The following is a 23606-nucleotide window of genomic DNA, read 5'->3' on the forward strand; positions in this document are numbered from 1 at the left end:
CACCCTTATCAGAAAAGTCAGCTGTCACCGAGGTGGTGGTTTATCTTCTTATTCTCCAGAGCTGACATCCTTCCTGCACTCTCAGAGCTGGAAATCAGCTAGATCTTTGTCTGGATTGTAGACTTCAACTCTTCATCCAGGATCAAAGGTGTTGTATTTGAAATGTAGAATTCTACTGAAGCCTGTGTGGGTCAGGCCCACCCTCCAGGTGAACCTGTGCGGAGGTGGTGGAGTCAGTCTAGTGTGTGTGCTCACTTGCTTAGTCGTGTCTGACTCTTTGCAACCTTATGGGCTGTAGCCCGCCAGGCTCCTCTGTCCATGAGATTTCCCAGGGAAGAAAACTGGAGTGGGTTGCCATTTCCTTTTCCAGGGGATCTTCCCCACCCAGGGATGGAGCCTGTGACTCCTGCAGTTGTGAGGGAAGAGAATTCTGAGGTTTCTCTTTCTGCAGATATTCTAGACTGAGGACTGTGTTTCAGCCTGTTGATCATAAAGATTTGTGTTTATTATTTTTACCTCTAAGACAATGTTGCTTAGCTTTTAGAATGATTGTTTGCCTAAGGAGAAAAGTTAAATTTAATTTGAATTCTCTTTTAAGGAGAAAAGTGAAGTAGTAAGGAGTAAAGATTTTGTGGAGTAGGGTTGGACCTTAGAGGACTCCAGACGTTTTTTTTTTAAGACTAGTCAAGTGCAGTAGTGAGAAGACTTTTTTTTTTTTAATTGAGATATAATTCACATATCGTGAACTTCATCCTTTTAAAGTGTTTATTTACAGTTTAGTAGCTGTACAGTCATCACTAATTCTGGAACATTTTCATACCCCAAAAGAAACTACTTACCCATCAGCATTCCTCTCTGATTCCCATTAGTCACTCCCCAGCATTCCTGTCTGTGGCAACCACTAATCTACTTGTTAACTCTATAGATCCTTCCATTTTGATTTTTTTATATAAACAGAATCATTCAGTATGTGACCTTTTAGTAACTGGCTTCCTAGACTTAGCACAATTTAGGTGGATACTTGGGGTGTTTCCACACTTTGACTGTGATGAATAATGTTGCTATGAACTTTTGTGTACAGGTTTTGTGTGCAGACATATGTTTTTAGTTCTCTTAAGTTTTGTTCTCTATGAGTGGAATTTCTGGGTCATTAGGAAACTCTGTATTTGACTTTTCGAGGAGTTGATGAACTCTTTTCTAAGGAGGGTGTACTGTTTCACAGTTCTACCAGCAAGGTATGAGGGTTCTGATTTCTCAGCATCCTCAATATTTGTTACTTCCATCTTTTCAGTTGTAGCCGTCCTAGTAGAGGATGAAGTACCTCACTGTGGTTTTATAAAAAAAATAATTTTATTTATTTTTGTTTTTTGCCTGTGCTGGATCTTTTTTGCTGTGAGGGCTTTCCTCTAGTTGCAGTGAGTGGGAGGGGGTGGGTACTCATTGTGGCGTTTGGGTTTTCATTGCAGTGGCTTCTGTTGTTGCAGGCCACATGCTCTAGAGCTCAGGCTCAATAGTTGTGACATGTGCTTAATTGCTCTGTGGCATGCGGGATCTTCCCGGGTCAGGGATCGAACCTGAGTCTCCTGAATTGGCAGAAAGATTCTTTACCGCTGAGCCATCAGGCAGGCCCCTCATTGTGGTTCAGATTTATGTTTCCCTAGGGGAAACAGTGAAAACAGTGACTGACTTTATTTTTCTGGGCTCCAAAATCTCTGCAGATGGTGATTGCAGCCATGAAATTAAAAGATGCTTACTTCTTGGAAGGAAAGTTATGGCCAACCTAGACAGCATATTGAAAAGCAGAGACATTACTTTGTCAACAAAGGTCTGTCTAGTCAAGGCTATGGTTTTTCCAGTGGTCATGTATGGATGTGAGAGTTGGACTATAAAGAAAGCTGAGAGCCGAAGAATGGATGCTTTTGAACTGTGGTGTTGGAGAAGACTCTTGAGAGTCCCTTGGGCTGCAAGGAGATCCAACCAGTCCATCCTAAAGGAGATCAGTCCTGGGTGTTCATTGGAAGGACTGATATTGAAGCTGAAACTCCAATACTTTGGCCACCTGATGCGAAGAGCTGACTTATTTGAAAAGACCCTGACGCTGGGAAAGGTTGAAGGTGGGAGGAGAAGGGGACGACAGAGGATGAGATGGTTGGATGGCATCATCAACTCAGTGGGCATGGGTTTGGGTGAACTCCGGGAGCTGGTGATGGACAGGGAGGCCTGGCGTGCTGCAGTTCATGAGGTCTTAAAGAGTCGGACATGACTGAGCGACTGAACTGAACTGAATGACAAATGATTTTGAGAATCTTTTCAAGTGCTGTTGCCACTTGTATATTTTCTTTGGAGAAATGTTTCTTCAGGTTATTTGCCCATTTTTAAAATTGGATATTTGTCTTTTTATTGTTGAGTTGTGGGAATTCTTTGTATATTGTGGATACAGATCTCTTATTGATTGATCACATGATTTGCAAATACTTTCCCCCATTTTGTGAATGGTCCTTTCATAAAGTGTTCATTGAAGCACAAACATTTTGATGAAGTCCAGTTTATCTATTTTTTTCTTTTGTTGTTTGTACTTTTGATGTCTTACCTGAGAAACCAGTGCCTGATTCAACATCGTGATGATTTACATCTATGTGTTCTTCTAAGAGTTTTGTAGTTTTAGCTCTTATATTAAGGATTTGATTCCTTGTGAGTTAATTTTTATACCTGGTGATACATGGTCTGGGATAGGGGGTCCATCTTCATTCTTTGCATGTAGATGTCCAGTTCTACCAGCACCATTTGTTGAAAAGATTATTCTTTCCCCTTGAGTTGTCTGGCAACTTTGTCCAAAATTAATTGTTTTCAAATATATACATTTATTTCTATATTCTCAGTTCTATTCCATTGATCTATATGTCTATCTTGATGCCTGTTGGACCCTGACTTTTAAGCCCCAAGTTTCCTGGTTGGGCAAGTATGCTCAGGGCAGAAGTGACTTGTGGGAATTTCCTTTACCTCTGTAGGTTCAGGATTTATCCTGGCATTCGGCCCAGAAGTTCATAATCTCATCAATTCTTCAGTGCTTTTAAGATGATTTTTTAATTTATTTATTTATCCAGCATTAAAAAAAAACAAAAACAAAAACTGTTTTCAGGAAGAGGGGGCAGTATATTCCTGAGAAGATTTTGGGAAGTAGGGAAATTATTCATGGCTTCTTGGAGAAGGGCCACTGTATTCAGTGGGTCTTCCCGTGGTCCAGTGTTAAAGAATTCACCTGTCAATGCAGGAGACAGAGGAGATGCAGGTTCGATACCTGAGTCAGGAAGATCCCCTGGAGGAGGAAATGGCAACGCACTCCAGTATTCTTGCCTGGGAAACCCCATGGACAGAGGAGCCTGGTGGGCTACAGGTCATGGGGTCGCAAAGAGTCAGACATGACTGAGCACACACACACCACGAACCAAATATTCAGTATTGCTTTTAAAGTCAGATTTATAATATCTAGTAATAACAGCTGCCATTAATTGAGCACTTTTTCTGTTTCCTGGTGGTTCAGACCATAAAGAATCTGCCTGCAATGCAGGAGACCTGGGTTTGATATCTGGGTCGGGAAGATCCCCTGGAGAAGGGAATGGCATCCCACTCTAGTATTCTTGCCTGGAGAATTCCATGGACAGAGGAGCCTGGCGGGCTATAGTCCATGGGGTTGCAAAGAGTCGGATACGACTGAGCGACTAACAAACACACACGTTCTGTCCCAAGTTTTCAACTGGGGGGCATGACAGTAACTTTTAATCTCATTAGCATAATGAACCTATAACACAATGGGTAACCCCCATTATTCCTGTTTTATAAACGAATAAGCAGAGACTTCAGAGGTTCTGAGACTTACCTAAGGACAGACAGCGACGATTAGCTGCGTTTAACCAGACCCAGACCTTGGACTCCTTAGCCGGGCTCCCAACCCCAGGGGAACTCCCGTTCTGCCCGTTCCAGTTTCCAGTTCTTTGATGAACACTGGGGAGCTTCAGGGACTGACTGCGCTTTGTCTCCCTTTCCTGTCTCTCCTTTCCCTTGGCCCCCTTGTGGTGGAAGTGTGCACTGCGCCAGGCCGGCGCGCTCTGGAGAGGCGGTCCCAGCTGCTCTCACTTTCAGCAATCCGTGGGAAGCCTGGGTACACTTCCGGTTCAGACAGAGCGTGGTGCCCAGGAACGTTGAGTTTTCACGTGCTCCCGGGGACTTCTGTTGTCTTGGGTCTTGGACCTGACTTTAAGAAAGTCTGTAGTATGATTTGTATGTATGTATCATGATGTAAACATGATCTGTAACATGATCTGTTTACATCATGGATACTGTGGACTTACGGTTTCTTCTAGTTCCTATTACTGAAGAGCGGGTTTCCCAGTGTCTGGGGAGTGGCCCTTTCCCGTTTAGTCCCTTTAAAAACAGTATATTAAAAATAATAATAATAGAAAAGTAAAAGCAGTATATGACTTCAATTACTGGTATTATTATTGGCTGCGCTTGAAGGATGTGGAATCCTAGTTGCCCATCCAGGGATCAGGCCCACCCCGCATTGGAAGTGCAGAGTCTTAACTACTGAACCACCAGGGAAGTCCAATACTTGAATTACTTTAATTTTTTTTTAAATTTCATTTATTTGTTTTTGCCTGCATTGGGCCTTTGTTGCTGTGTGGGCTTTTCTGTAGTTGTGGCAAATGGGGGCTACTCTTAGCTGCAGGGGCTACTCTTTAGCTGCAGCGTGTGGTTTTCTCATTGCAGTAGCTTCTCTTGTTGCAGAGCAGAGGCTCTAGGGCCCTTGGACCTCAGTAGTTGTGATGCACCGGCTTAGTTGCTCCCCAGCATGTGGGGTAGTTGTGGACCAGGGATTGAACCCGCATGTCCTGCATTGGCAGGTGGATTCTCTACCAATGAGCCACCAGGGAAGCCCTCAATGATCCTTTGAAATGAGAGCGTAGTGTCTAGTGCTCTGTAAGCCCTGTTGTCAGAGAGAGATGAGAATGTTGGAGTCAGGACAACTTTGATGTTAAAATGTAACATCCAGTAACCCTTTGGGTTTGACTGTGGTGGGAGCTGAAGGGAAAAGTAAAGTATCTGGTTATTTTAAAGAAGAAAAATCTCACCCTTTCTTCACCTTCCTTCGCCCACTCTGTCTCAGATTGTGAAGTGGTCTGATTGCTGTTTGCCGTTAGCTTGCCGACCTGGGGATCCTTATCAGTTAATCGCCAGAGCAAGTGTGGATGACTTCAGCAAGCTAGGGGTGGCATTCCTGGAAGATAGACTCCAGATGGCTAATGGACTGATACCCCAGAAGATTGTGTGTAAGTAACTTGGGGAAATATTCATCATAGCAGGATGCTGTAGTTAACAAGCTTAAGGACGGTTGAGCACTCCTGTTTGGTGTGACTTAAGGGCAACACTGGTGGTTTAGTCGCTAAGTCGTGGCCGAGTCTGCAACCCCATGGGCTGCAGCCCGCCAAGACTCTTCTGTCCATGGGATTCTCCAGGCAACTATACTGCGGTGGGTTACCATTTCCTTCTGCAGGGGATCACCCCGACCCAGGGATCGAACCCAAGTCTCCTGCATTAGCAGGTGGATTCCTTCCTGCTGAGCCCCCAGGGAGGCCCTTCGCCTTGTTTGCTAGTATCATGTTCGCATAAAAGATTGACACCCATGCAATTGAATCTCTAAGCAGGTGGACAAAAATCACCTCTCTGAAACTCCACCTGTTCACCAGTCAACATGAGGGTCTGAGGTTTTCTGATCTGTATGGGAAAGATGTGGAAATTCCCAGTTTCACTTGGGATTGTCATGGGTACCTGTCTAACTGGAGGGTGGGGGGTGGGGAGTGGTTATGTGGATCCCACGGAGGCCGCGGAGTTGAAGGGTGATGTGAGCTGCTTGGAATGGAGGTTGTGGGTACGGAGAAGGCCCCGAGGTTTTGTGCTGAGATGTGAGACAAGGCAGAGGGCTGATGGGTTGTCTTTTCTCTTCCCTTCAGCTGTCCACTTGCAGGACTCTGCCCTAAAGGAACTTAAGGGTCAGGCCTCAGACCTGCCAGCCCAGCTCCTGCAGCCCGACCCCGAATCTTCTGTTGAGAGAAACCCTGAGCCCGACACCATGGAGAGCAACGGCCGGGAGGACCCCCGCTCTCCGGGTTCCGCATCCACATGGGGGCCAGGTGGGGCCCCTGTGGGGGGCGAGCCAGCTGTGGACGGTGAGAGAGGCGTGGGCTCTGTGGATCACTGTCCCCTCCATCTGTCAAGCTGCCATGAGTGTTTGGAGCTTGAGAACAGCACCATCGAATCTGTCAGGTTTGCCTCTGCAGAGAACATTCCAGATCTCCCATACGACTACAGCGGCGGTTTGGAGGGCCTCGACGATGACGACCTCTGCCCTGAGAGGGACAAGAGGAGGGTCAACGTCACGGGCAAGGCCCCCAACATCCTCCTGTACGTGGGTTCTGACTCCCGGGATGGCCTGGACCGGCTCCAGCAGGTCCGATCGGCGCTGGCCGACTGTGTGGACACGGACTGTTACACGCTGTACCACCTGCCGCCGGAAAGCGCTCTCAGGGACCCGTGGGCGGACAACTGTCTGCTGCTGGTCATCGCCACCATGGAGCCTGTCCCCGAGGACCTGTCCCGCAGGTTCACGGCCTATCTTTCTCAGGGAGGGAAGCTGCTGGCCCTGGCGTCGTCCTTCACGCTGCCTGGCTTCCGGGTGACCAGCAAGTCCCCGCTGCGGGACACGGTCCAGACCTTGGTTTTCTGCAAGGCGGATGGGAGCCCGGTGAGGCTCAGCGTCTTGAGCAGCGGCTGTGTTTACGAGGAGGGGCCTGGGGAGCCGCTCGGCCCCGGCAAGCTCCATGGCCACCTGGACAGTGAGGATGGGGACAGGCTTCTGGTGCAAGTGCCTTTCGGGACTCACGGAGGAGAAGCTGTTCTTTGCCAGGTACGGAGGCCTGCAGCCAGGTCTTTGGGTCTCTTGACGGGACATGCTCCTGAAGGTTCCTGAAGGGATGACAGAGGGTCTGTGGGCTGTGTGGGGAGGGTACTTCTGACCTTGTCTGGGAAATTTTTGCCGCTGGTGAGTTGCAGGTTGAGATGCAGGCTGTCCTGTATCCTGTTTCACTGAAAGGCTTGTGATGGAGGAGGGAGTGAAAGTGAAAGTCATTCAGCTGTGTCCTACTCTTTGCGACCCCCATGGAATTCTCCAGGCCAGAATACTGGAGTGGGTAGCCACTCCCTTCTCCAGGGGATCTTCCCAACCCAGGGATCGAATGCAGGTCTCCTGCATTGCAGGCAGATTCTTTACCAGCTAAGGCTATTTAAAGACTGCTGGTTAACCACAGGTTAGCCAAAGCTTCTTGCTTGTTTTAAACTGTATACTGGTTATGTTGTTGTTCAGTTGCTCAGTCCGACTCTTTGCGACCCCATGGACTGCAGCCACCCCAGGCTTCCCTGTCCTTCACCATCTCCCAGAGTTTGCTCACACTCATGTCCGTTGAGTCGGTGATGCCATCCAACCATCTCATCCTCTGCCGCCCCCTTCTCCTCTGGTTGGTTATACTCTTTCTAAAATCTGTCAGTTCACTCTCTTGCCTCAAAACACTCTTTAGTTAATAAACTCAAACTGTTATCTCATGTAGGGAATTGAGCTCCGTGGGGTGGTGAGTCCCAGCAGTGGTGTCTGTCACGTTAAAATGTTGCAGTTGATGTCAGGGATGTGCCTGAACGCTTACCAACGTTTGGGATACTGAGTTGAAAACAATTCAAACAATTCCTTAGTTCCTTTATGATTTGTCACTCTTGAACTCTAAGTGCTGAGCACAAGTTCAAATAAGTGAAGTGATCTTGAAGTGATTTCTAGCAAATTATTACATACGTGGTGGCGCTAGTGATAAAGAACCTGCTTGCCAATGCAGGAGACGTAAGAGACCCAGGTTTGATCTCCAGGGGGAGATCCCTCTGGAGAAGGAAATGGCAACCCACTCCAGTATTCTTGCTTGGGAAATCCCATGGACAGAGGAGGCTGGTGGGCTACAGTCCATGGGGTTGCAAAGAGTCAGACTGAAGGGACTTAACACACACACACACACACACACACACACACACACAAATAAATAAAAAAATGGAGACAGATAAAAGGAAAATGCTACTTCCCTTCCATCCTTAGGGGATGTCTTTGGCTCCAGAGCTATTTTTTCCCCCCATGTTCCCCTTTTAGCTTTCTGTTTGTTTGTTTAAGCAAATGGTAGCAGGATAGACTGCTTCAGAATTCCTGATCATTTACTGCAGATCTTTTATTTATTATTTTTTTTTTACTGCAGATCTTTTAATACCTTTGGACGAAAGTTTTTGTTTAGATGAACTCTCATCCTTAAGGATTTGTGATCTAATGAGAAAACTAAATAGATGTGGCTCTTTTGCCCAGAATGGTTCCCAGGATGAGTGTAACAGATTTTGTTTTATTATATGGGTCTTTTTATTGAGTTAGAGAATTGTTTGCTTTCTTTTTTGGTGTGACTTCTTTTCATTTCTTATGCTGTGTCTCTCTCCAGCCCTCCTAGAAATTAAGTCTCTTGGGTTTTCTGATCAAACTTTCTTCAAGGGGACAGATACTTGTTTCTTTACTATTCTAAAGTTCACTCAATTGTTCTTAAGGTAATACTTCTTGAATTATATGTAGATGTATATAATGAAGATTATAGATGCATATAATGAAGAAATCTGACCATCAGGCCAGATAAACATATACAACCCAAGCTGATTTCATGTGGGCTGCAAATCCCATGAGTTCGTTTTTGGAGGCCTAATAAATGCTCCTCTTTTTTTTCTCTCTACAAATATGGTAACTATAGTAACTCTGCCTTCTCAGAAAATCCACTTAAAAACCTGACTTCCTAGAGCTGTATTTCAGCTTTGAGTAGTGAATTTTACCACCCCGGTGCACAGACTTGTACTAGAAAATTGATTCGGCACTGTGGTGATCCGTTGCTCTGAATTACATAGCAAATCTGCCTGCCGCACCATTTAAATTGACCCCATCACTGTCATAAAATTTGATACTGCATGCATTGCCCTAGGAAAGAAAAGGCAATATGATGCAGCTTCAAAAATGAGGGTCAGAGGATTAGAATGTCATTTTTGATTTTAAATGACTTCCACTCTCTGTGTTCCAGAGTCACTGTTTTCTCCTCAGGCCTGTGTGACTACCATACCGCCGAGATCAACCAGTAAATATGAGCACAGGCTGGTTAGTTTCCTCTTTCCCTGTTCCATTTCATAATCTTCATCTTTGTAGTAAATGGAGCATTGATGTAACCCAGTAAGAGGAGGGCTTCACGGGCAAACCACAGCTGCACAGTAGGTGGTGGTCTTACGGCCAGGGAACCAGTTAATGCCTTGGACATTCATAGTCACACAGAAAAAGGAAATCTTGGTGTACCGCTCTACTGACCAGACATGCAGGAACAATTTTTAAGGTTGTGGGTTAAGGCAGACACTTGATTATCAAATGAACCAGGACGTTGGCATGAAGTTGTCCAAGTAGAGCTTATGAAATGGGTTTGAAGTATTCTGTGTCCTTATTGAGCTCAGCACACGGCAGAGGCGGTTGTGCTTCCATAGCAGAGTTTCTCGACCATTGCTGACATTTTGGATGGGTCCCCTCTCTGGTGGGGTCGTTAGCAGCACCACCTCCTTGGTGTTTGTGACTGAGGACATTGTTAGTTTTGGCTCTTTGTTGTTGTTTAGTCACTTAGTCATGTCTGACCCTTTGCGACCCCATGGACTGCGCACGCCAGGCTTCCCTGTCCTTCACTGTCTCTCGGAGTTTGCTCAGTCATGTCCATTGAGTTGGTGATGCCATCCAACCATCTCATCCTCTGTCGTCCCCTTCTCCTCCCGCCTTCAATCTTTCCCAACATCAGGGTCTTTTCCAATGAGTCAGCTCTTTGCATCAGGTGGCCAAAGTGTTGGAGTTTCAGCTTCAGCATCAGTCCTTCCAATGAACACCCAGGACTGATCTCCTTTAGGATGGACTGGTTGGATCTCCTTGCAGTCCAAGGGACTCTCAAGAGTCTTTTCCAACACCACAGTTCAAAAGCATCAATTCTTCGGCGCTCAGCTTTCTTTATGGTTCAACTCTGACATCCATACATGACCACTGGAAAAACCACAGCTTTGACTAAAGCTTTGGGTCTGGTCTAAATGCCTTAATTTTAGACAAAGCCAAGTTACTGAAATGGGCCCATTGCTATGGTAACATCATTACAGCCGGAGAGTGAGACATTGGTCTCAAACCTCGGAGGACCATGAGGGTGATTGTGGCTAGCACACACCCCAGTGGCCTTTTTGTGGAGCGAGGTGCAGAGGCAGATGTGGCCTCTCTTCTTGTCTCCGCTCTGTGTGTGTGTGTGTTAGTAAGTCGTGTTTGACTCTTTGTGACCTCATGGACTGCAGCCCGCCAGGCTCCTCTGTCCATGGGGATTCTCCAGGCAAGAATACTGCCATTCCCTTCTCCAGGGGAATCTTCCCGAACCCAGGGATCGAACCCAGGTCTTCCACACTGTGGGCAGATTCTTCACCCTCTGAGCCACCAGGGAAGACCCTTCTCCGTTGTAGAAACACCTCATCTTGAAACTGGCAACAGCCCTCAGCATACAATGTTCGTTGTTTCCTTCACCTCCTGCAATCCCGAGGACTGCTCCTAGGGGGAGCTCTCCTCCTCCTCCTCCTCCTCCTCATCCCCCACCTGTGACAGAGACTTCAGTAACACTCACGCTGGGGTACTTGCTTCGTGCAGGGGGCACATGTACCATTAACACTCGCTCCTCCCCTCCCTGCCCTGGCCCCAGGTGAGGACAGAGCTTGCTCATTTGATTTCTGCCGCGTGCAAGAGGTAATCTCCGGACAGTCACATGATCACCTGGATGAAATGTGACCCATCGCCATGCTGACCGTCCGTCCCGGCACTGGCCTTGTCCCCGGGAGAGGAGAGGCACACCCTTGGGTAACAACATAGAGGACACGCAGTGGGATTCAGATACCTTAAAGGATGTCACTCTTCTGCCTTCTCCCTCCTCCAGGGCGGTTTAAGGCAGGGATCCCCAGCCCCCAGGATCTAATGCTTGATGATCTGAAGTGGAGCTGATGGAATCATAATATAATACATGTAATGTGCTTGAATCACCCTGGACCTCCCCCTACTCCCCCCAACCCCGTGGAAAAATTGTCTTCCATGAGGATGATCCCTGTGGCCAAAAAAGGTTGGGGCCCGCTGATAGTGGGCACCAGGCTCAGTGGTGGGTGAAGCGGGCAGCCCTCAGCTGACCCGATGTGGGAGCTGGACAGCTCTGCGAGCCTTTTTAGATGGGCTTCAACTTTCCACAAGCGCGTTGTTTTGGTCAGGGTATTTGGGCAGTATTTTTGTTCTGGTTAAGGCTTGAGTGGGGATCGAGAGATTTTAAGTTGCCTGAAGGCTGGCCCTAGGCTTTTTATCATGTTCTTATAACATCAGGCCGGGAGTTCTGCTGGCAACAGAAAGCTACAGCTGTCCCTGGCAAAAGCAAGAGTGCTGCGATGAACATTGGGGTACACATGTCTCTTTCAATTCTGGTTTCCTCGGTGCCAATATGTTTTTTTAAATCGAAGGATAATTGTTTTACAATACCGTGTTGGTTTCATATCACCGTGAATCAGCCATAGGTACACGTATGTTCCCTCCCTCTTGAACCCCCCTCTCGCCTCCCACCCTATCACCAACAGTCTTCAAGAGGTGAATGAGGCCAGTCTCATCCCTGGTAGTTAGGACCAGTAGGTAGAACAGGACCTTCGAGCATGACTCACCAGGCCCTCCTAAGTTCAGCAGCAACTATACTTGGGTTCTCAGCACATCCATTTTCCTAGACTCTTCGTCCTATAACCATGTTAAGTGACTTGTCCGAGGTCCTGTGACTGACTAGTGATAAAATTTGGGACCTGGAAAATGACTGTCCATGGTCATTTAGTGCAGATCCTTTTAGCCTTCACAGCCACAACTTTTTTTTTTTTCTCCCATCAGTAAGAACTTACTAGGTTAAATATCTTTAAGGCAAAGTTTGATAGTTCTTTTTAAAAAATTTACTTATTTTTAATTGAAGGATAATTCCCTTACAATATTGTGTTGGTTTCTGCCATATAGCAACATAAATCAGCCACAGGTATACATGTGTCCCCTCCCTCTCGAACCTCCCTCCTCCCTCCCACCCCCTCCCTCCTCCCTCCCACCCCATCCCTCCTCCCTCCCGCCCCCTCCCTCCTCCCTCCCTCCTCCCTCCCACCCCATCCCTCCTCCCTCCCACCCCATCCCTCCTCCCTCCCTCCTCCCTCCCGCCCCCTCCCTCCTCCCTCCCACCCCATCCCTCCTCCCTCCCTCCTCCCTCCCTCCCCCTCCCTCCTCCCTCCCACCCCACCCCTCCTCCCTCCCTCCTCCCTCCTGCCCCCTCCCTCCCCTCTAGGTGGTCACAGAGCCGCGTTTGGGCTCCCTGAGTCATACGGTAAATTCCCACCGGCTCTCTATTTTACATATGGTGAAGTGAAGTGAAGTGGTCGTCGCTCAGTCGTGTCTGAGTCTTTGCGACCCCATGGACTGTAGCCTGTCAGGCTCCTCCGTCCATGGGATTTCCCAGGCAAGAATACTGGAGGGGGTTGCCATTTCCTTCTCCAGGGGATCTTCCCAACCCAGGCATTGAACCCGGGTCTCCCGCATTGCAGGCAGATTCTTCACTATCTGAGCCACCAGGGAAGCCAGATGGTAGTGTATGTTTCTCTCTCCATTCGTCCACGGCCATGATTTTAATGGGCTCCCTTGAATCTTTTCACCGCTTGTTCTTTTCCAAATGGCCAGGTTCCAGGTTTATATAGTGTTGATAATGAGAAGAATGCATGTTCCAGTTTTCAGAAAAGCTAGTGAAGACACTGCTTTTGCTTTTGTCCCTCAGCGCCTCTGATTTATGAAGTGGTGTCTTTTCCCTCTCAGGTGCACTTGGAACTACCTCCCAGCTCTCCGGTAGTGCAATCACAAGAGGATTTTAACCTGCTCAAATCAAGCAACTTTAAAAGATACGAAGTCCTGACGGAGATCCTGACGACGCTGGGTCTAAGCTGCGACACAAAGCCAGCTCCTGCCTTAACGCCTCTTTACCTGCTGTCGGCGACGGAGGTGAGTGTGTGGTGGGGAGGGACCCCCTCAGATGCCCTTCTTCAGAACGGTGACCCTTCCCCCAGTTGTTGTGTGGCAGGGGGTTTCAATTTTGATTTCTGTTTTTTTTTTTTTTTTATATTTATTCATTTATTTTTGGCTTTGCTAGGTCTTTGGTTGCAGTGTGTGGGCTTCTTATCGCGGAGGCTTCTCTTGCTGCAGCACAAGGGCCTCATAGTTGCCCCACAGCATGTGGGATCATCCCAGACCAGGGATCGAACCCGTGTCCCCTGTGCTGGCAGGCAGGTTCTTCACCACCGGACCACCAAGGACGTCCTGGATTTCTGTTTTGATTTTTCTGTTTCTCTTTTGACTTCGGGTTTGGAAATCACAGTAAAATTGTCCAAGTGTAACTGATTTTTTTTTTTTTGGTGTTTGTATAAAAAATAGGGAGACAACACTGGAGTTTAGAGGGTGTTAAGTCTCTTAAGTTATCACCCTTTCCACTCGAGGCGGGGAAAGGGCACTGTTTTATGTGTCAGGAGTGTCTTTGGAAAGCACACTGTATTCAGCTGGGATTAAAAGCCTTTGTTTTGATTTGGGCCTTTCTCGGAATTTTTGGATGGGAGAACCACAACTTTTGTGCTGATGTCTGCCCTCTTGTGGCAAAGGAGGGCTCTGGGTTTCAGTTTATGTCTTTTAGTTTTGTCTAAAAGGAAAATGCCACGGAGTTGGGAATGTGTTCAGAATTTTTCTTGGCCTTTTGTCTTCGTTTATGCCTGAGGTTGTACCAGGTTGGGCTGGTTGCCAGGTTCTTCGGGTACGTCTTTTCGATAATCTCTTGGCTTTGTGAAGCTGTTAAATTTCTTATTACTTGGGGCATATTATTTTGTGGGTCTGTCTCTTCCTCAGTAGGTAAACTTGTGAGTTTAGTGACATAGCTGTGTAGTTTCAGCAAATACCTGATAGTCCAGGTTATTCTAAACTTACCTGCTTTCCCTTGAAAACAGCAAATTATACCCTCTACACCAACATTTCTTTTTTTTTTTTTTAATTTTTTTTATTTTATTTTATTTTTTATTATTATTATTTTTTTCCAGTGGGTTTGTCATACATTGATATGAATCAGCCATGGATTTACATGTATTCCCAATCCCGATCCCCCCTCCCACCTCCCTCTCCACCCGATTCCTCTGAGTCTTCCCAGTGCACCAGGCCCGAGCACTTGTCTCATGCATCCCCCCTGGGCTGGTGATCTGTTTCACCATAGATAGTATACATGCTGTTCTTTTGAAATATCCCACCCTCACCTTCTCCCACAGAGTTCAAAAGTCTGTTCTGTATTTCTGTGTCTCTTTTTCTGTTTTGCATATAGGGTTATCGTTATCACCTTTCTAAATTCCATATATATGTGTTAGTATGCTGTAATGTTCTTTATCTTTCTGGCTTACTTCACTCTGTATAATGGGCTCCAGCTTCATCCATCTTATTAGGACTGGTTCAAATGAATTCTTTTTAATGGCTGAGTAATATTCCATGGTGTATATGTACCACAGCTTCCTTATCCATTCATCTGCTGATGGGCATCTAGGTTGCTTCCATGTCCTGGCTATTATAAACAGTGCTGCGATGAACATTGGGGTGCACGTGTCTCTTTCAGATCTGGTTTCCTCGGTGTGTATGCCCAGGAGTGGGATTGCTGGGTCATATGGCAGTTCTATTTCCAGTTTTTTAAGAAATCTCCACACTGTTTTCCATAGCGGCTGTACTAGTTTGCATTCCCACCAACAGTGTAAGAGGGTTCCCTTTTCTCCACACCCTCTCCAGCATTTATTGCTTGTAGACTTTTGGATAGCAGCCATCCTGACTGGCGAGTAATGGTACCTCATTGTTACACCAACATTTCTAAAGGGAGGAGAATTCTCTGTTTTCTCTTGGGTGTTTTTTGTTTGTTTGTTGTCTTGTTTAAGCCACGGGTGCAGCCTGTGGGATCTTAGTTCCATGACCAAGGATTTAAACTCAGGCCCTCGGCAGTGGAAGCTGGGAGTCCTAACTGCTGGAAATTTCCTGAGGAATTCTCATTTGGGTTGTCCTCTGTCCTCTGGCCAACCTACTTTTTGGCAGAGACTAGAGCTGTGAGTTTTCTGGGTGGGAATGTCCGCTGGAGGAGACAGAAAATCTGACAACGTTTAGGATTCGGATACCTTGCAGGAGTATTTGAGGACTACATGAAGCCATACCTGTGAAAGTTTTGTGTAAATTTATTATTTAAACTTTAGTGCAATTATTATTGTTACTGTTATATTATTATTGTTGTTGTTGGGAGACTGAATGAGTTAAGAGTGTATAATGTGCCTAATAAGTTCCTGGTGCCTAGGATAAAAGGACTAAGTGATGTTTTTAATAAAAAAAAAATTGTAACTATAGCAATGGATGAATTTTTTTTTAATCTAAGAAACATTCATTGCATTTTCTTACTTTTTTTTCTTCTATTTTTGGCTGTGCTGCACGGCATGGAGGATCTTAGTTCCCTGACCAAGGACCAAACCTGCACTTCCTTTAGTGGAAGTTTGGAGTCGTAACCCCTGGATATCCAGGGAATTTGCCCCCCCCCCCCAAATTAAAACTATAGCAATGGTTAATTTTTTTTTTTTTTCTGCTTAAGAAACATTCATTGCATTTTCATTACACAGATTTTAGGCAGTCAGCCATCTTCTTAATGGGTGCTCTTGGGGATTAATGTTAAGACTTTTGTTTGCACTTTCATCTCAGACCTCAAAGCTCCACATCGTTTATCTCTGTTTTATGTGTTAAGTTAACAGAAGGCAAAGCATCAGCTCCATCTTGTGACTTTAAGTGTCGAAATAAAGCCAGTCCTCTGAGCTTCAACTATTATAGATACAACTATAGAAAGCTATGACAAACCTAGACAGCATGTTAAAAAGCAGAGACATCACTCTGCTGACAAAGGTCCATCTAGTCAAAGCTATGGTTTTTCCAGTAGTCATGTATGGATGTCAGAGTTGGACCATAAAGAAGGCTGAGTGCCAAAAAATTGATGCTTTTGAATTGTGGTGCTGGAGAAGACTCTTGAGAGTCCCTTGGACTGCAAGGAGATCAAACCAGTCCATCCGAAAGGAAATCAGTCCTGAATATTCATTGGAAGGAATGATGCTGATGCTGAAACTGAAGCTCCAGTGCTTTGAGCCATCTCATTGGAAAAGACCCTGATGCTGGGAAAGATTGAGGGCGGGAGAAGAAGGGGACGACAGAGGATGAGATGGTTGGATGGCATCACTGACTCGACTGACATGAATTTGGGCAAACTCTGGGAGACAGTGAAGGACAGGGAAGCCTGGGATGCTGCAGTCCAGGGGGTCGCAGTGAGTTGGACACGACTGAGCGACAGAACAACAGGAAAGCCCCCACACTGGAGGGATGGTGCGGAGCTTTGGGGTGAGGGTTTCTCGTCCTCTGGAGTGTGGCTGTCACCCTGCTAGACCTCTCTCTCTCCTTTCCCGAGTGTGGAGGGCTGAGGCTGGACTCACGAGAGGTGCCTGCCTGCTCCAAGGTCAGGGAGGGAGGCCGACCCAGACTGGCCCTGGTAGTGCCCTCTGACCTTTCCCGTGAGTTCTGACCGTGCCATCTTGGGACTTGAGCCTCTTGACTCTTGGACGTAGCAGTGGAAAGAGTCACCTGCTCTTGTCTTAATCCCCTGTGAGCTGAGGTTTGGAAGTCTAGCTTCTCCCGTGTCTTCTTTAGGATGAGCACAACCTTAGGTTTTGCATATTTGTCTGTGTATGAGCTGAAGCTCCAATACTCTGGCCACCTGATGCGAAGAGCTGACTCATTTGAAAAGACCCTGATGCGGGGAAAGATTGAGGGTGGGAGGAGAAGGGGACGACAGAGGATGAGATGGTTGGATGGTATCAACGGACATGAGTTTGAGTAAACTCTGGGAGTTGGTGATGGACAGGGAGGCCTGGCATGCTGCAGTCCATGGGGTCACAAAGAGTTGGACACGACTGAGCGACTGAACTGAACTGAACTTGTATATTACAGTACACAGAAGATGCTTTATATTTTTGTTCTTCTGGTTCTTTTAACTGCCTGGGGGTGGGAGTTCCATTTTCTCCTATTGATTGATAACTCCCACTGACGACAGGGAAGCCTTCGGTGTGGCAGTTTGTGGGGTTCACAAAGAGTTGGATACAACTTAGCAACTGAACAATAACAACAACAACTCAACAAACCATGGGAATGCAAAGGTTTAACAATGTGAAAACAAATGTAAAAGTGAAAGTGTTAATTGCTCAGTTGTATCCAACTCTTTGCAACCCCCATGGACTACTGTAACCTGCCAGGCTCCTCTGTCCACGAAATTCTCCAGGCAAGAATACTGGAGTGGGTAGCCATTCCCTCTTCCAGGGGATCTTCCTGACCTAGGGATCAAACCTGAGTCTCCTGTATTGCAGGCAGATTCTTTACCCTCTGAGCCCCCAGAGAAGCAAATATTTGATCTGTATGCACACACACAAACATTACGCACACACCCCATGCCGACCTTTACTATATAATATCTTTGGGAAAGAGTGATTCTGAGAAAAGTTCATTTCTCATTTTGAGTTTTCCACTTGGTCTGATGGGTCTTGGATGTCTATCCTGTGGACTACTTTCCCCTCCTGCGTTCTTCGCTCTGAATTCTGCTTTCCTTTGGGAGTGCAAGGGATTGAGTACATGAGTGACCGTTGTGTGTGTGTGTATATATGTGTGTGTGTGTATATATATATATATATATATACACAAGTCTCCTCATTTCTTAGTGGTTATTAATTCCTCTTAGAAGACCTTGAGTTTGCTATAGAAAGAAATTCAAGAATTCAGGGTTTTAGCGTATGTTTTCCTGCAATACAAGTTCTCTGAAGGATTATTGTGCAAATGAATGTGAAGGTGGCTGCTCGTTGATCGGCTGATGGTCCTTCTGGGCGAGTCCCCCAGCTCCTCTTCTGATGCTGAACTGGAGACATCTTGAAACACCTTGGAGTCATTGTACTGGTGCTCTGTGTTAAAGATACGGATGGCAGACTGGGAACAGAATTGGACTGTACTTTCTATTTGGTTTTCCTTTGTTAGCCTTCTTAATAGATCTCATTGCTCTGCATGGAAATAAGTTACAAGGGGAGGATCCTGGTATCCATCATCTGTTACACATGACTCATCCTTAGGGTTCTCACCTGCCTTTGGGGTTAGATGCCAGTAGACTCTCTGCTTCCTGCTTCCTGTAAAATACTCAGTGCTGTTGGGAATCTGAGATCTCTGACCACACGGTGTCGCTGCTGAGCCAGGCTTCCTGGTAAGCAGGAAGAGATTTGATTTTTTTTTTCCCCCTTCTTTCTCTACATCAGTTTTGCATAGTGTAATTTAGTCGTTTCGGTGGCACTTTTCTTTTGGACCCATAGAAATTATTTCAGAGTCACAGTTAATAATATTCGCCTTTCACTGAACATTTACTGTGTACTAGGTGGGACCGTAGGATGGACTATGAAAGAACAAAATAAACACACTGGCTATCTAAATAGTTTTACTGCATACCAGCTGTGTTTATACAGTTTGGGGCCTGGACACTCACTCTTTATAGCAAATAGCACAGAAGATTTATGAGGTACCTATGTGTTTCCATATTGCACTGATATAAATGGAAAAAAGTAACACATGATCCAAGTAGGAAAAAACACTCACCCAAGGTACAGCCGACCCTTGGCATTTGCTGGAAGTGTGTTTCTGAGACCTTCGTTGACACCCAGACACCATAGTAACATGTGATTTCCGCTATAAAATTTGGTCACGTATGATTTCATGGGTGTCACCATGCATGACACCATGCGGAGGCGAGGTTCGGTGGAGGTGCAGACTCTGGGTGGCCCAGCTGAACTTCTCTGACCGAGGTCTTCCCACTTAACCAAGTCCGCCAGGGGCAGGATTGAAATTCAGTTCTCTGCAGAATTGTGACGTGACATATTATATGAGTACCTATACACCACATGCATACGTCCACAGAAAAAAAAAAACTGGAAGTATATATGGGGGGTATATTTCTGGGTTTGGGACTTAATGGCGATTTTATTAAATGTTAAAAAAAAACTTTTTATTTTCCACATATTCTATTCAGTTCAGTTCAGTTCAATCGCTCAGTCGTGTCCGACTCTTTGCGACCCCATGGACTGCAACACGCCAGGTTTCCCTGTCCGTCACCAAATCCCGGAGTTTACCCAAACTCGTGTCCATTGAGTTGGTGATGCCATCCAACCATCTCATCCTCTGTCATCACCTTCTCCTCCTGTCTTCATCTTTCCCATCATCAGGGTCTTTTCAAATGAGTCAGCTCTTTGCATCAAGTGGCCAAAGTATTGGAGTTTCAGCTTCAACATCAGTCCTTCCAATGAACACTCAGGACTGATCTCCTTTAGGATGGACTGGTTGGATCTCCTTGTAGTCCAAGGGACCCTCAAGAGTTTTCTCCAGCACCACAGTTCAAAGCATCAATTCTTCAGCGCCCAGCTTTCTTTATGGTCCAACTCTCACATCCATACATGACCACTGGAAAAACCACAGCCTTGATGAGACAAGCCTTTGTTGGCAAAGTAATGTCTCTGCTTTTTAATAAGTTGTCTAGGCTGGTCACAACTTTCCTTCCAAGGAGTAAGCGTCTTTTAATTTCATAGCTGCAGTCACCATCTGCAGTGATTTTGGAGCCCCCAAAAATAAAGTCAGCCACTGTTTCCACTATTTCCCCATCTATTTGCCATGAAGTGACGGGACCAGATGTCATGATCTTAGTTTTCTGAATGTTGAGCTTTAAGCCAACTTTTTCACTCTCCTCTTTCTCTTTCATCAAGAGGCTCTTTAGTTCTTCTATACTTTCTGCAATACCAGTGGTGTCATCTGCATATCTGAGGTTATTGATATTTCTCCTGGCAATCTTGATTCCAGCTTGTGCTTCATCCAGCCCAGCGTTTCTCATGATGTGCTGTGCATATAAGTTAAATAAGCAGGGTGACAATATACAGCCTTGACGTACTCCTTTTCCTATTTGGAACCAGTCTGTTGTTCCCTGTCCAGTTCTGACTGTTGCTTCCTGATCTGCGTACAGATTTCTCAAGAGGCAGGTCAGGTGGTCTGGGATTCTATTACGGAAATGTATTATTTTTATAATGAGCAAAACCAGTTATTAAAAATAAAAAAAAAGTTACTGTATGTCACTGGACTTTGAAGGCATCCCATAAGAGGTCAAAACTTGAATGTTAAAAGGCAAGGACTCGGGGCTTCCCTGGTGGTTCAGTGGTAAAGAATCGGCCTGCCAATGCAGGAGACACGATTCAATCCCTGATCCAGGAAGATCCCACATGCTGCAGAGCAACGGAGCCCGGGCCCCACAGCTACGGAGCCCGTGCTCTGGAGCCCAGGAGCCACAAGTACTGAGCCCACGGGCCACACCTGCTGAAGACTGAGCTCTCAGCCCATGCTCCACTGGAGGAGCCGCCTTGACGGGAAGCCCCAGCAGCGCAAGTAGAGAGTAGTGTGGCTGATCGTCGCAGCTAGAGAGCAGCCCCCACAGCAACAAAGCCGCAGCACAGCCAGAAGTAACTAAAATAAAATTATTTGTAAAAGTGTTGTTACAATATTATGAATTTCAGTTCAGTTCAGTCGCTCAGTCATGTCCGAGTCTTTGCGACCCCACGGACCGCAGCACGCCAGGCCTCCCTGTCCATCACCAACTCCCGGAGATTACCCAAACTCATGTCCATTGAGTCGGTGATGCCATCCAACCATCTCATCCTCTGTCATCCCCTTCTCCTCCCACCGTCAATTTTTCCCAGCAATGATAATTAATGTTTTTAATAAAAAAGAGCAAGTACTCTTGTGTAGATGTTGATAGTTTGTTTAATAATAACCCATATTAGTTATTCAAGAAGGACCTGGCTTTGTTAGTAAATGCCTCCACTATGGCTGCTGACTGTTGGGTTTAATTTTCAGCCCTCAGGTCAGCACCTGTGTGTCTCTGGGTCTCAGCAGTGCTCTCCCTCGGTGGCTGGAGGGTGCTCATTCCAGCGATCCTGGTGGTCGTTTCTCATCCTAGCGCCCCGCTACCCCTGCCTAGACGTAGCAGTTTCTTGACTGTCGAACTGTTTTGAACCATTAGTCAATGGAGAACACATGTGTGCGGGCATCTATGTGGCGAATGCCTTCAGACAGATCAGTCCCTCTCCAGAGGTGTGGCTACAGCCTCACCTCTCATCTTGGGACATTACTGCTTGGGGCTGGGGCGCGTGGGGTTCTTTCTGAGACAAGCAAGCTGGAATTACTTCTGGGCCTTCCTCACGGCTCAGAGCTAGTGGGTGTGATGGCACCCCGAGCGTGGGAAGCTGGCCGGGCCTCGGCAGGAATTCCGCCAGAGGGTGTGGGGCTGCTTCTCCTCGGGGGCTCAAGATGTAACCATAACCAGAAGTGACAACTGGGTTTCTTATTAAAGAAGCTGGGCAAAAACATCACCGCGTTGTTGTGTGCAGCTCCGGTGGTATGGAGTTGTAGGGTGGATCATGTGTGCTTAAAAACTAGTATAACATTCCATTTTGATTTTAACCCCAGGTTATTTGTGGTTGACACATTTCCCCGTCCCCCCTCACTGCACACAGGCATTGTTTTGTTTTGTTTTTTTTTTTAATTTATTTTTTATTTTGACTGTGATGGGTCTTCTTGTAGCACTAGGGCATCTCTTTAAATGCAGAGATCAGGCTTAGTTGCCCCCCCACCCCAGCCCCCGCATGTGGGATTTAGTTCCCCGACCAGGGCTCGAACCCACCTACCCTGCATTGGAAGGCAGATTCTTAACCAGGGAAGTCCCAGGTATTGTTGATAAAGATAGTTTCGATAGTGTCAAAAAGCTGTATTGTCCCTTCCACCTGGGGCATTGCGTTTTCGATGTTGGGTGCTTTATGAAGAAACTTAGACTAAGTCAGGTCAGGTGGTGTTACCCCCTGCTCTCACAGACTGCTTCATTCAGCAAACACCCGAGTGCTTCCGAGTCCTTGCTCTGCAAGTTTCTGAAAAACAAGAAGATGGTTTCTCATCTTGCTCACGTGCTTTGCAGTTAACCACGGGCCTTTCCAGGTGTCTGGATCTCATTGGAGTCTCAAGTGGCTCTGCCAGTGGGGGGAGGGCAGGGAGGGGGTCCTTGCCCCTCTGAGGAGCAAACTGGATTGTGGAGCGGTGAAGAGTCTCATGTATTGTTTTGAGTTAATTAGAATTCTCCAATTAAAAGAAAAACAACTTTGCTTTTAGGGTAGTTATTTGTCATGGAATCTTCCCTCCCTGCACTTTTAATCCTATTTCTGAATCAAATGTACACACAGCGAGAGGGAAACGTCTAGTGCTCCTCTAAAATACAGCTTAAAAAATAATTTTGAGAGGTCCACATTGGAGAGGAGCTCGGAATTCCAGGTGCGCCCTGAATAGCTTTTGACATGTGGTTGACGCGGTGTCGCAGCGGCCGTTTTACAATATGGGAACAGCCAAAGAGCAGCTGGCAGATGAAAGCCAACCTTTAAAAGCTTTTATAGCTGGGGAGGTTTTTAAGGGTCTTTCATAGACCCCCTTTTCTCCTTTCTTTCTTCGTTTGCCCTTCACCTCCAACTGGAAAAATTTTTTTGTTCGTTTTAACCGACTTCCTGTTATCAAACATAATACCTACGGCAAAGGCGACATGACGAGTCTGACATCGAAATGCAAAAGGAATAATACGTGGGATGTTTTCCTGAGCTGCCTTCATTTTATTCTTTATTTTTTTTTTGCGGTGGGTGGGTGGGTGGGGTGGGAGAGGCTTTTCAGCTACTGGATGTGCTGTATTTTTACTTGAATCTTGTTTCCACAAGCCGGTTTCCACGTGACTCCGGGGCGAATTCTTCTGCTCGAAGTCAAGGCAGAGACTTGATAACACGCTGGGGGAAATGCAGGCGGGCACCAGCCTGGTCGCTCTCCACTTAGAGCTGGTGTGGTCCCCGCGTTTGCTCTGTGGTGTGGCTCTTCGCTGCCTTCCTGGGGGGGGCAAGGCTGGCGGGTTGGAGGGGGCACCTTCTCTGCAGTGTCCTACTGGGGACGGGGCCCTGTTGAGTGGGGGGGTGGTTTTATTTCCTCAAGACTATTTATATCCAGCGCTCGTGCAGTCGGGCAGATTTGTGGATGGGAAACAGGCTCTCGTGGAAGAAAAAGTCCTCCCGGACCAAATGCTTTCTGCCTTCTGCAGCAGCTCCCTAATAGCTGCCATGTGTGAGCGGGTATGGGGGACGGCGCTCCCCTCCTGGGGAAGTCGATTGAAGCTGTCTCTCGGAAGGCTTGCAACGTTCTGCAGAGAACAGAT

The 23606-nt window shown here is 46.6% G+C and overlaps 1 protein-coding gene across 1 annotated transcript in view; it reads left to right on the forward strand.

Moving 5' to 3' along the window:
* Positions 1-23606, forward strand: part of HLCS (holocarboxylase synthetase) — a 194394-nt gene that overhangs the window by 15262 nt on the left and 155526 nt on the right. The window contains exons 3-5 of the mRNA XM_043875479.1: positions 5165-5327; positions 6009-6961; positions 13031-13213. Coding sequence (XP_043731414.1) covers positions 5165-5327; positions 6009-6961; positions 13031-13213 — 1299 coding nt within the window. The remainder of the gene's footprint in view (positions 1-5164; positions 5328-6008; positions 6962-13030; positions 13214-23606) is intronic.

The sequence above is a fragment of the Cervus elaphus genome, chromosome 19 (genome assembly GCF_910594005.1).
Source record: "Cervus elaphus chromosome 19, mCerEla1.1, whole genome shotgun sequence".
Classification (NCBI taxonomy): domain Eukaryota; kingdom Metazoa; phylum Chordata; class Mammalia; order Artiodactyla; family Cervidae; genus Cervus; species Cervus elaphus.